Source organism: Vulpes lagopus, chromosome 22 (genome assembly GCF_018345385.1).
Source record: "Vulpes lagopus strain Blue_001 chromosome 22, ASM1834538v1, whole genome shotgun sequence".
NCBI classification, from domain to species: Eukaryota; Metazoa; Chordata; class Mammalia; order Carnivora; family Canidae; genus Vulpes; species Vulpes lagopus.
The window spans coordinates 17,834,518-17,848,586 of NC_054845.1; the positions used below are offsets into that span (position 1 = coordinate 17,834,518).

Genomic DNA, 14,069 nt, shown 5'->3' on the forward strand with positions numbered 1-14,069 from the left:
AAGTTAATATTACCTGCTCAGATATCTAATTCTAATATTTGTGGAAAAGACTTTGAAAATTTTTATTCACTTAATTTCCCAAGTAGTTTCCTTTTTTTTTTTTTTTTTTTTTTTTTTTCCTGTTTTCCTGACAAGAATACCTCCCTGAAGTTTGCATTTCAAGAGATGGTTCTGGGTTCCTAAGGAAAACCAGATACAACATTTATATCTCAAAGGCATAGAGAAAGGATGTAAATTTATTCAAGGACATTTGTTTCCTAATCACAATTTTTACAATATCTGAAAGCCTTTTGAGATGAATAGGGATTTGGAGATTGGTAAAAGGATGGTTGGGCTTTTAATCGTTTCTAGGGCTGCATTTCTGTTTTTGTAAAGACTCGATTTGTTAGATAAGTACAACTGTTAATTCCTCAAAGAATTGGGATGTAACTTAAATGTCAAGATGCTTACCCAGCCATACAACTACATTATCTTCAAATTGCTTTTTTATATCCGGGAGAAGATCTTCAACTAAGATGGAAATCAAAAGATTCCACGGTTCTAGATTTACAGCTGTTTCTTTGGAATGTTTTAGTAAATCCTTCCTCAATGGCATCAGAATGTTTTACTTTTCCTCTAGGCACATAGTTTCATTTCGACTTAGAGGAGGTGGCATTAAAAACAAAAGTTCCTATGATGCTCTGAATATCAGTTCCCAATTTCTGGCCAACTTCTGACTATAGAGCTACTTAAACAACAACAACAACAAAAAAAAACCCTTTTGAATAACTTGTTAGGTTTTATCTGGGACAAATAGTAAATATTTCTGGCAGTATTGAACAACCCCTTGGACACATGGGGGGAGGGATGAACAAAAGATGATGCAAAAGATACTCCCTTCCCAAAATCCAGAGCAACCCCCAACAACAAATAGAGTGCCTGGTTGAGATTGCTTTCTCTCTAGGCACTTCATAAATGGGTAAGCTTCTCTAAAATGGTTAAAAGTTGTCCACTGTGGTCACTGTAATTCAAGATTACCTTTGGTAAGGTTAACTTACTTGTTCAGCCTTAAAACAAAATTTTATTCACCTGAGGCCTCATACTGGGCCAGTCTGGTTTAGTTCAGACCCAGTCTGAACCCATACCCCGCCTAATTTCTAAATCAGTCCTCAGAAGCCAGTTTGACCCAGTCTAACTCTGACCAGCTTTCAGACCCTGTATGGAAAAAGAAATGCTGGGGCACCTGAGTGGCTTAGTCATTGAGCATCTGATTCTTGATTTCAGTTCAGGTCTTGATCTCAGGATCATGAAATCAAGCCCTGCATTGGGTTACACGTCCACTTAGGATTCTGTCTCCCTCTCCCTCTGTCTCTCCCCAGCTCCTGCTCTCTCTCTCTATCTCTTTCTCTCTCTTTCTCTCTGAAAAAGAAGAAGCTAAAATAGAGTCTGCAAGTTCAGGAGCTCCACAGATACCTGGTTGTTTATTGCTCCTGAGGGCCATCGGGTCTCCTTTGATTCCCTCTTCTGATACTAGAACTGTTAGAACATTAACTAGGGTGTATTAAAAATTTGAAGAGTTTATTTGAGCAAAAATCAATTCAAAATGGGCAGCCACAAAGGAGAAGTAGTTAGAGGCATTCCCTAGGAGACCATTTTTTAGCGTTAGCTAGAAGATTCTCCTCATTCTTTTTGTTTTTTAAAAAAATATTTATTTATTTATTTATTCATTCATTCATGAGAAACACAGAGAGGAGAGAGAGAGAGAGAAGCAGAGACAGGCAGAGGGAGAAGCAGGCTCCATGCAGGGAGCTTGACGTGGGACTCCATCCTGGGTCTCCAGGATCACACCCTGGGCTGAAGGTAGCACTAAACCACTGAGCCACCCGGGCTGCCTCTCCTCATTCTTTTTCATGTCTACTAAATATTTCATTGAATGAGCATAAGTTTATTTAACCTGGCCTACTAATGGGAGGTTTATTATACTACAGTGCACCAAATGTCTTTGTAAAATATTTTTGTTTGCATTAAAACTTGGATTTTTTTTCTCTACTACATGTTTCTCAGAGAGAGTGCAGGGAGGAGCATGCTCCTCAAGTATGAGACAGCCATGGAAACTTCCATGGAAGATATGAACAGGTAGACTGGGCTTTAAGAAAAGCTAGAAGGAAGTGGATGGTGTATGCAAAGCCACATAGGGTATGGAAACACACAGGGCTTATTTGGAAAGCCAGAGAAGGAATTGAAACTTGGGTGGCCTTTGTAGAGGGATCCCCAGTCCATGGTATTAGACAAATGAGTTGGACTCAGATTGTAACAGCCCTTGAATGACACTCACTGGATGATGGACTTTCCATTGAACTTTGGAAAACCACTCATGGGTTCCGAGCCAAAGAGTAGTGTTGTATATAGACTATGTGTATTACCAAGTTCAATATGGTAGCAAGGAGTAAAGCAGTTCGATTTTAGATGGTTAGAAGACGTATAGTTGATGACATGATGTTAAAGCTAATGAGAAAAAGGGCAAAGGTGGAAATAAGCTTGGAGAAATATCTGATCTATATGGCAGCTGAAGCACTGAGAGTGGATGGGGTCTCTGGGGGAAGAATCTGTAGAAGAAAAAGCAGAAGGATGAACACTAAGCCATTGGCCTTTTCTACCTAAAGAGAACAGGAAGGGGAGTGGCCAACAGCAAACCCTGGAAAATGACCAGGAAAGTAGGGGAACTCAACCTCAAACTATGCAAGCAAAGGAGGGTAGCTCTTCAGGAAGATTGTTATGAAAGTGTTAAAAACTGAAAGGAAACAAATGCTATAAAAAGTACCACTGGATCTACTGATTAGTGAGCATTACAAGAAAACTGCTTCGGTGCAGGGGTTGAGGTAAAACTCCAACTTGCAATGATGTAAAGAGAGACTGTAGTGTTTAAAAATTGAGACAGAGTAGAGCATGCTTTAAAGAAAAGTAAAAGGAGAAAGAGTGGAATTTAAGGAACTAGTAGGATAAATAAAAGGATTATCAAATACTAATGGTCACAAGAGCTAACATTCTTATAGCACTATGGCACATGCATGGTCTTCCTTGATCCTTGTAACAACCATTTTTTAAAATATTTATTTATTTATTTATTCATAAGATACACACACACATAGGCAGAGACACAGGGAGAGGGAGAAGCAGGCTCCATGCAGGGAGCCCGACATGGGACTTGATCGTGGGACTCCAGGATCATGCCCTGGGCTGAAGGCAGTGCTAAACCGCTGAGCCACCCGGGCTGCCCACAACCATTTTATAGATAAGCAAACTGCAACGCAGATGGTTGAAAGGACTTATCTAAGTGCACACAGATCAGAAGCGGCAGGGCTAGGAGACCAAACCCAGGTCTTCTGACTGCACACAGAGATGTCCCTCCCATATGCCACATTGCCTCTCAAAAATAAGACATGCTTTAGAAGCATGTAGTACTTTTCATGTCACAGAGCACTTTCTCATAGATTATTTTCTCTTATTCTAACAACAAATTTGGAGGCAGGTATCATCATCATCATCGTAATTATCATCATTATCTTTGACATTCTGCCCCTAAAGAAACAGAGGCTCGAAGAGGTGGAGAGGCTTTTCCAGGAGCACATAGCAGAGAGATTTCAGAGCTGGCACTCAACCGCAGCTGTCCAACACAATTGTCTAAGTATGTTTTGATGATCCAGGAAAAAGTACAAGAGAGATTTTAAATTATGTTTTTATGATTGTCACTGGCTCATCCATCTATGCTATGTATTTTTCTGCCCCATTATTCATTAACTCTGTAACTCATTGTGGCACTTGACCTTTCTCTTACTGATATTTGACTTTTCCCAAAATTAAACAAACAGCAATGGTATTATGATTCATGAAATCTCTTTTGGCTTCTCCATCTCTTCTATCTCTCAGAAGGGTGGAAGTTTTTAATACCGTCTACAATGTAGATTTTATTTTTAATATAATGTAACTGGGACAGTTTTTAATGGACATTTTTATGCACTGTCCCCAGATTGCTATGACATGATTCTTGTCATTTCCTCAAAAGGGCATTTCAGTATATAATTTCCTTTCCTCGTTTGCTTCCTCTCACATTCACTCTTCACTGTGAGCCAAAGGGAAATTTGCTCAGAATGAGGTATTCTACTGAAATAGCATGTTATCACTGCCCTCACCAGATATTGGAAGATTGTGGATGGCACAAAGGATAAGGTTTGGGTTTCAGTGGCTGAAGTGAAAATTGCTTTCACCAATTCTGGTGGGCTGGCTCCCCTAGGTCAGGAGTCATTTTCAGGAGACAAGAACAGCTCCCTACTTCCCCCCATCCCAGGGAACCAAGCAAAATTAAAAGTTGTGTAGCTGATGAATTGTTGGTTGTCTCTAGCTGCCATGTTCCTGCTGTGTGCGGTGAAAGTCCCCGAGGCTGTGTCTGACATGTTGATGTCAGAGTTCCACCACCCAGAGACCGTGCAGAGGCTGAATGCTGTTCTCAAGTTCCACACACTCTGGAGGTTTCGATACCAGGTCTGGCCCCGGATGGAGGAAGGAGCACAGCAGATTTTTAAGGTAAGGGATAGTTCCTCCATTGGAGACTAGCAAATCCAAACCAAGGCTTGTTTAAATCCTTGAACCTCAAATCGATAGTGTATGGCCCAAGAGATGCTTCTTTTTTTTCTCTGTGATTGTATAAGTCAACCTAAGTCATATATGAATGAATTCTTGTTTTAAAAAATATTGAAATATGGAAGAGTGGTAGGATAAGAAAATCAAGTTTCTATAAACCCATAAAAGGTTGTATGCCCATAAAAGGTTGGGATGTAATCTTTCAGATACTTTGCTGTATTTATACATATAGATATTTTTGGAGGATGGGGTAATTAACACAAATAGAGATCATATAGTTGAAACCCTTCTTTTTTAATGAGTAAACTGAGACACCTGTGCTCTATAACATCATGTACTCTATAAGATGACTTCATAATTATACTTCAGACTCATTCCAGCTTATTTTCCATCTTACTCATTCTTCTGGTATCAACTAACAGATCCCGCCTCCCAGTATAAACTTCACCCTGCCCTCACCAGTGCTTGGAATGCCATCTGTCCCAATGTTTGACCCCCCGTGGGTCCCTCAGTGCAGTGGGAGTGTCCAGGACCCCATTAATGAAGACCAGTCTGTGAGTAATGGTCATTTTCTCTCTCATCTCTTCAGGCTCCATGGTGTACATGTAATAAGAGAGAAAAGAACAATAAATGCATGAGACAATTTGTTCATTCTCATCATAAGAGTGTGACAACAACACTGAAAATCAGCCATGAAAGGTCTTTGTTCTTGTGAATAGAATAGAAGGAACTAATATCCAGTAGTGAGCATTTGCAGACCTCCATGCCAACACAGTTTTGTTTTATGATCACAGTAGTAGCCACCTTTCACAGCTGTGAAAAGCATTAGCCATTGTTTTGTTTTGTTTTGTTTTTTTTACCAAGGGTAGCATTTTTGTCTCTAGTTATTATAAAACAAACATATTCATCTAATCTGTAATACCTAAGCTACCCAGAAGTTAATGAGATTGACCCTGGATGAATAAGAAAAAGAACTGAACTGACAGCTCTTATTTCCTTGTTTGAACGTTGGTCTGTTCTCCATTTTGTTAATCATCCCAAATATCACCTCAGGTCTTGTGTACTCTAATATATCATGGCTGGATGTAATATAATTCATAAACAGTTAAGTTTATAACACTGTCCGTCCATAGACAAGAACCAAGAATATGTGCCTTTTGAAAAAAATGAGTGCAAAATATGCCTTTTTAACCTGTTGAACAGCATTTTTCTGAATTATAAGAGTAATGTAGAAACTACAGAAAAAAAAAACACATATCTTTTTGTACAAATCCATGACTATTTTCTTTCACAAACTCCTATGGAATTAGGCCAATTGGAATTAAAAATTACAGATTTTTGATACATCACCCAAAATAGACCCAGGAAGATTTTACCCATATACAATAGAACGGGAAAGTGTGTCATCTTTATTCAAATTAGTTAATATTATATTTTAATGCCACTTTGGCAAAAAAAACAAAGTTATTGGGTTTTTTATTCACATTCTTTAAAAAGTCACTTGGATATATAAAGTTAGGCTGAACAGTTTTGCACATCACATATTTGCTAGTCATTGTAGTTTTCTTTGGAAAACTGTTTGAGCTCTTTATTCCTATAAATATTTTAATTCTCCTGCATATAGTATTTTTATATCTAATGGGTTTCATGCCAAAGAGAAAACACACCTGGTTCTTTCTCCATATATACAGTAAATCCAGCATCTGAATTACTGGCATAAGGATCTTTGATTTGTCACCTGTATAGACAGTGGATTCATTTGAGTCAAGTATATTCTCTATCCCAAGTTCGCAGTGAATTTGAAACCAAGACTCCTGATTCTATATCCAGTTTTCCTTCTCTCATTCCATAATTCTTACCTTACCTTAATATAACGAACCAGCGTAACCCCTGGCCTGCAAATAAATTGCCATGTGGCCCATCTAATGCCCTTAATTGTTACTGTGCCATTCAACATAGGAAACTTTTAGTCTTATAAAAATCCTGCATTCAACCTTTGTAACACTGTCAATTCTCATAATTTCTATTCACTAATTTTGTTTCTACAAATATTGTTAAGTATTTACAGTGTGCCACTCTATTTACCTGCAATAATTAGGTATTTACAATGTGGTAGATACTCAAGATACAAAAATGAAATAAATCATATAACTAATTCTTAAGGGAGAGAGAGAGATCATGTTCCCCCTCCTCTCCATGCTTCTTTCCCTTTTATTAACCTTATTAAATAAATGTCCTCCATTTAAAACTATTTCAAAAAGTTGTGAAAAGGAATGGAGTATTAAAATTTTTTATTTGATTTTCATGTTTAAAGTGGATCATTACTATCCCCCCAAATTCTAAAGATGAAATCCTAAAACTTAAAGACACCCTTGAAGAATTATTCTCATTGAATGAAAATGATTAGCTTCGTTACACAGAACCTGAAAACCTGGTAGAAAAACAATTGGCCATGAAACTAGATCAGGTGCCCTACCAGTTTCTGAGGACAAAGTGCAACATTTGTGTAATTCTATGGGAAGATTCTTTATGGTTGTGACCTTGCAGAACAGTTTCTATAAAATAAATTGGTCTCCATGTCTCCATAGAAATCCTTTTCAGCCCGAGCTGTATCCCGCTCCCATCAGAGGGCAGAACACATCTTAAAGAATTTGCAACAGGAGGAGGAGAAGAAACGTCTTGGTAGAGAAGCCAGTCTCATCACCGCCATCCCCATCACCCAGGAGGCTTGCTATGAGCCCACCTGCACACCCAACTCAGAGCCAGAAGAAGAAGGTGCCCTCTACACATGAGACTTCCTGGGGGGCTAAGTCGCAGGAAATAGAAAGGACTTGCTTTGAAATAAACATGAGTGATTCTATGTGACATGAGATGATATGCACGCTCTCTCTCTCACCTCCTGACACTAGCAAAAGAAAGAGGAAAGTTGGTATTTTTTCATTTTTGGAGTTGGCCTGTTTGTAGAGGAGGAAGTTAGCCACATTGAATGAACCAGTATGATAATGGACCATGCAGAATTTGGACAAAAGCTAAATCCTGAGTGTATGTGAAAGTAAATGCATCATTAAAAATTTCATTTCCTCCTTTAAAATGAGCTTAGTCCATTAACTATCAACCTTCACAAATGTAGCCAATTTGTTGGTGAGCATCAAAAGTAATTTATGAACCATTCTAATTCAGTGATCCTCTGCCTTGCTTTTGTGGAATCTATGGAGGGATTTTCTGTCTTTCTAAAAGATTTTTTTTTCCCATTCGCAAGTACACTCTAAATTACTGAAGCCTTATGCTCTGAGAGCAGTATATGCTTATGATGCAGGTACAGCTGTAGTTGTGAAGATAACTTTGTTATACAACCAAAGGTCACATTCCCCATTTTCTTTGCCAGTAGAAGAAGTCACCAATCTGGCATCCCGTCGACTGTCTGTGAGTCCATCCTGTACGTCCAGCACTTCCCACAGGAATTACTCCTTCCGCCGAGGGTCTGTTTGGTCCGTGCGTTCCGCTGTTAGTGCTGAAGGTTGGTCCTCTTAGAAATGTGTTCTTGATTCCTCATGACCTGTGTCCGTTTTGAAATATGTTCCAGCTAGTATTCTTACACTTCACTGTCTTCATTAAATAACTTGTTTCATGACTTGAAGTTCAAAAAAGAGATATTAGATTGAGTCGTACCCTAATTTTTTTTTTACCCAGCAATTGTTCTTTATAAATTGGCTCTGTTTAAATTACATTGCAAATAATCCTAATGCTGCAGGTTTTCAACCCTGGATACACCATACAATCAACTGAGGAGCTTTAAAAATAATACCCAAGCCACACCCAAGACCAAATCAGAAGTCCTAAGAATGGGACCCACACATTAGGATTTTTAAAATCTGTTTGGGGTGGAGATTCCAGTGAGTGGCCAGGACTCAGTAGGATGCTTTAGGATGCTGTTCTGGAATAATTTAACAATCAAAGGAAGACCAGAGTTCATGCTACTCCTATAATGAAATCTGATTCCAGTGGGGTTCCAGTAGGGGGTGTGGGAAGCGTGATAACCTTCAGTTCCAAGAATTTAAAGAATATATTTTCTCTAATCATGAATAATTGACTAGGACTCATTGCTCCGTGGTTATACACATTTCATCACTAATTTATAAAGTTATTAAAAAGCTGTACAGAAGCCAGCGGTTCTCATCCGTTGGCTGCATAACCCTTGGGAACTTCAAAAGTGGCCAGTGCTAATTAATCACAACTTACAGGGATTGGGCCAAAGGTACATTTATATTTTTTATAACATATAATTTTATTGAGGCATGATTATATGACCATAATATTCATCCTTTTTTTTAAATATTCATCCTTTTGAAGTGCACAATGCATTGGTTATTGTGCAATATTATGCAACCATTATGCATAAATAATAAATAAATAAACTGTAAATGTTTGGGAAAATTTTCATCAACCTAAAAAGAGACTTTATATTCATTACCAGTCATACTTCATCCACACTTTCTCCAACCCATGGCAAGAAATAATCTATCTATCTTCTATTTCCACAGATTTGCTTACTCTGTACATTTCAAATGAGTGAAGTCATACAATATGTGGCCTTTTGTGACTGGGTACTTTCACTCAGCATATTTTCAGGGTTCATCCATGTTGCCTCATATATCAGCTCTTCATTACCAGATAATATTCCATTAAATGGATATACCACATTGTTTATTAATTCACCAGTTGGTGGACATTTGGGTTGTTTCCACTTTTTGGCTATTATAAACTATACTACTATGAAAAGTTACCTACAAGTTTTGTGGGGTAAACTGGCAAGCTATTTTCAAAAGTAACTGTATCATTTTACCTTCCTACCAAAAAGTGTGATTGCTCCACCTTTTTGAATAGTCAAAATCATCTTGGAAATGAAGAACAAAGCTGGAAGACTCACATTTCCTAATTTTAAAACTTACTGCAAAGAAGCAGTAATCCATATTGTGTGGTATTGACATAAGGATTGATAGTAAATCAACGGAATAGAAATCACCAACCAGAAATAAACCATTATATTTATGTTGATTTTATGTTTGAAAAGGTTGCCATGAAAATTCAATTAGGAAAGAACAGCCTTTTCAACAAATGGTGCTGAGACAACTAGATATCTATAACTGAAAGAATTAGATAGGGAAGTTTGAACTGAGGAATGTTGTTGCGTTAGAATGACAATACTGAGAAAGCACCCCGATTATGTCTGTCCCTTCAGATGAAGAACACACCACTGAACACACGCCAAACCACCATGTGCCTCAGCCCCCACAAGCTGTGTTTCCAGCATGCATCTGTGCAGCAGTGCTCCCCATCGTTCATCTAATGGAGGATGGTGAGGTGCGGGAAGATGGAGTAGCAGGTATAGTGCGGACTAGAAAAACCATCAGTAACTCTCATAAAGTACTTAAGCTGTTATCTGATGGAGGATAGTGGGGTGCTTTTAAAGACATTAACTCCTGGCCACATGTTGAGTTGTTTTATGTACATATTACAGTTACAGTTTTGTAGTACACTATGCTAATATTATCACTGTCTCCATCTCCTTGTCCCACTACCTTTATGACCAAGAAATTGCATTTAAAATAGATACATGGAAAAAATAAATAAATAAATAAATACTTGGGTCCAGAGGCATTGTTGAGAACCAGAGAACCAAATAACACTTATTTGGCCACATGAAAATCAAATAGTAATTCTGTCCATGTTAGAAATCTTAGCCATTAGCTTGATAGTACCAGTGCCATCTGTTTCACTTGATTACCTTTACAGACGTATGACATAAAGAGAATAGTTGCAAAGTGAAATGATAAATTATGGGTAAAGATGATTGACATTTGTAACAGACAACAGATTAGCATTTTTAATGTTGTTATTTAAAAAAGGCTTAGAGCCCAATAATGATGTTTTTAAACGTCAGTAGAAAAATGGGCAAAGGATATAAATACAGAGACCAATGTGTTAAGACAACAATGAAGTTTTACCTTTTATCTAAAAAAGTACAGAGATTTTTCATTTTATTATTTTGAGTATAGTTGACATGCAATGTTATATTAGTTTTGAGTGTACAGTGTAGGGATTCAACTTCTCTGTAATGAGAACTTGTCTGTAATGCTATGCTCACTACAAGTACAGCTACCGTGCAAAGATTATTCTAAATGAAGATACCCATAGTTGGTAAAGATTCAAGAGAAAAAAGAATTCTCACACCTTGCTGATGGGAGTATGGAGTTCAGTACAAGCATTCTGGAACAAAGTTTCACAATATGTGTCAAAAACCTTAAAAGTGTGAAAGCCCTTTGATACAGGTGTTGGACTCCTAGCGATTTCCTAGGGCAATGATGAGGACTATATAAGGGTCTATATAGGATGCTACACATTGTATGTTATTAAAAATAACAAATATTAAAGAAGAGTTTAAATGTCCAATAAGCAATTAGCTAATCATGGTACCTCCATATGACAGCATTCTGTGCACATTAGAAATAGCATTCTAGAAGAATATTAACATTAAAAATTTTTAATAAATTGCTAAGTAAAAAACCAAGTACCAAAAATATTTTCTGCATATTATTTAAAAATACATTTAAATATAATTTTCACAATATATGAAAAGGCATACTACAAAATGTTTATGATTGTTTCTGTGATTGATAGACTTACCAGTCTTATTTTTGTCTTTTTCTGTATCTTTCATGTTTTAAATGTTAAATTGCCCTACTTCAGCAATTAGAATAAAAATAATTTACAAAGTTAGTTTCACAATCAATTTCAATCTAAGAAAAACCCACACTTGTTTTAATTATTTATAAAGACATATAAAAGCTAGAGCTTATATTTACATATCTCTTATTAATATTACTTATTTATATGGCTCACATTTTTAATTGGATGGTTGGTTTCAGAAGCAAAATATTGATATCATTTATTTACAACACAGGCTGAATGACAAATTCATGCTAAATCCTATATTTCTAGTTTAGAAAATTAAATTAATTAAACCATTTAGACTGAAGATCATCCAGTGCTTATCCACCACTCACTTCTATCCACCTGCTTCCCTAGCTGGGGCACTTTCAGGCAGTCTTGGCCTGATCATTTTCACCAAAGAAGAAGAAGTACTTCACGTTAAGAATAATTATTTATTCCTAAGACATCCTCATTAGATGTGGCAGCCTAATTAGGGCTGGCTTAACTATTTTATCCCCTGAGGGAGATACTATTTAAAGCATTCACATGAACAGTAAAAGGTCAACTCTAATTCATATGCATTCTAAACCAAAACAGATTTTCTAAAAACCAAATAATTACTTTAGAAATTTCTCCATACAACCAACTTTGAAAGATGACTTTAAGTTGGTAAATACTTACCACTCCTAATATTAATTTCCAAAACAAAGATTCAGTAATGTATTCTTTCTTTTTAAATTGAGATATAGGGCAGCCTGGGTGGCTCAGCAGTTTAGCACTACCTTCAGCCCAGGGTATGATCCTGGAGTCCCAAGATCAAGTCCCACATCGGGCTCCCTGCATGGAGCCTGCTTCTCCCTCTGCCTGTGTCTCTGCCTCCCTCTCTCTCTTTCTGTGTCTCTCATGAATAAATAAATAAAATCTTTAAAATCAATAAATCAATAAATAAAGATATAATTGATACATAGCATTGTATTCGTTTTAGGCATACAATATAATAATTCGATATATGCATATATTATGAAAGTTTAGTTAACACCCATTACCACCTGTAGTAACATTTTTTTTATAATAAGAACTTCTAAAACTTTCTTTCTTAGCAACCTTCAAATATACGATGCAATATTGTTAACGGTAGTCACCAGGCTGTACATTGCATCCCCAGGATTTATTCATTTGTCTTATGATTGCAAGTTTTTACCTCCAGACCACCTTCATTCATTTACTGCACCCCCACCTCTGGCAACCACCAGTCTGCTCTCTGTATCTAGGAGTTTGGTTTATTTTATTTTTTTTAAGATTTTATTTATTTATGAGACACCAAGAGAGAGAGAGGCAGAGACACAGGCAGAGAGAGAAGCAGGCTCCATGCAGGGAGCCCGACGTGGGACTCAATCCCAGGACCCCGGGATCATGCCCTGGACTGAAGGCGGCACTAAACCGCTGAACCATCTGGGCTGCCCGAGTTTGGTTAATTTTAGATTCCACATGTAAGATCATATAGTATTTGTCCTTTTCTGTCTGATTTATTGCATTTAACATAATGCCCTCAGAATCCATCTTTATTATCACAAATGTCAGGATTTCCTTCTAAGGCTGAATGATATAAACTGCTGTGAATCTTAAATGTATTCTTTACAACAGCAATTCTAAAATCTAAAGACCATCTTGTACTCCTTCGTTACCTTTTCTTTATAGGTGAAAATGTTCAGAAACAAACAACAACGAGAACAAATATCTACCTTTCAGCAGGAAAAGAGTTCACAGAACCTTGTTAAGGCAAAAAAGAGAGACCAGTTAAAGCTTAGTAAATTGTTTGAATAGTTCATCTAATACTTTGTCTCTATTTAAGACAAATGTTCAATGTCCTCTCTCTTCTGAAGTGAGCGCTGTGGCCCAACAAGTCTTATGGAATTGTCTAATTGAAGATCCATCAACAGTTCTTCGACATTTTCTGGAAAAACTGACCATCAGCAATAGACAAGTAAATTCCTCTTTCTTTAGAGTATAGCCGTGTAGCTATGTGTGTGAACACTGTTGAAAGCAGACAATGGGCTTCATAGCGCTGTGTAGAGAACATCAATGTCTGACACATAGCAAATAAGTGCTTTAGGTAATGATAATGATGAACAGTACTAAAATTTGCTGTTTTCTTTCAAATTGGTCCTTTGATTAATGTCTCCATATGTGTTTGGTACAAGAGTGGTGATGACCCTAAGATACTGAAAGATATTCAGTCTTGTAGACTGAAGATTAAATTCAGCTTAGTGTTCTTAGTGATGGGTACATTTCCTGAATTCTGATTGCTTCTGTGATACAGGTAGGATTATTAGAATATGTTGAAACTGTGCGTTTCTTTAAAAAAAAATAATTTAGCAGGCCACCTGTAAGAAGATTATGCCAAATAAAAGTAGTTTTCTGAGCAATGGCAAAATACTCTGATTTTTAAAAAGCATTTGTTCATTTCTGTGTTATGGTCCTGTTGGTGGGAAGGTTAAGTTTAGTTTCTGAAAGGTAAGGTTAATTACAGACATCTCTGTCTATCTTCTCTCGACCTAGCTTTATCTCTTCACCTCAAAACCTAGGAAGCAGACCCGTGAAGTTCATTACACCTCATTTAGGTCTGCCTTGCATTTCCATCACACTTGGAAGTCACAACAAATAGAGTTGACTAAATGTACAGCTTTCCTGTGATTTGCCTATGACCTGTAGACACAGTCTAAATTTTTACTAAAAAAACC

The 14,069-nt window shown here is 37.1% G+C and overlaps 1 protein-coding gene across 4 annotated transcripts in view; it reads left to right on the forward strand.

Moving 5' to 3' along the window:
* UNC80 (unc-80 homolog, NALCN channel complex subunit) overlaps positions 1-14,069 on the forward strand; it is a 222,738-nt gene that overhangs the window by 145,213 nt on the left and 63,456 nt on the right. For 3 of the 4 annotated variants that reach the window (XM_041737717.1, XM_041737715.1, XM_041737718.1), the window contains 6 exons: positions 4,379-4,560; positions 5,040-5,171; positions 7,206-7,392; positions 8,003-8,134; positions 9,857-10,000; positions 13,212-13,312. In XM_041737717.1, the coding sequence (XP_041593651.1) occupies positions 4,379-4,560; positions 5,040-5,171; positions 7,206-7,392; positions 8,003-8,134; positions 9,857-10,000; positions 13,212-13,312 (878 nt within the window). The remainder of the gene's footprint in view (positions 1-4,378; positions 4,561-5,039; positions 5,172-7,205; positions 7,393-8,002; positions 8,135-9,856; positions 10,001-13,211; positions 13,313-14,069) is intronic. The other variant, XM_041737716.1, reaches the window with a different exon arrangement.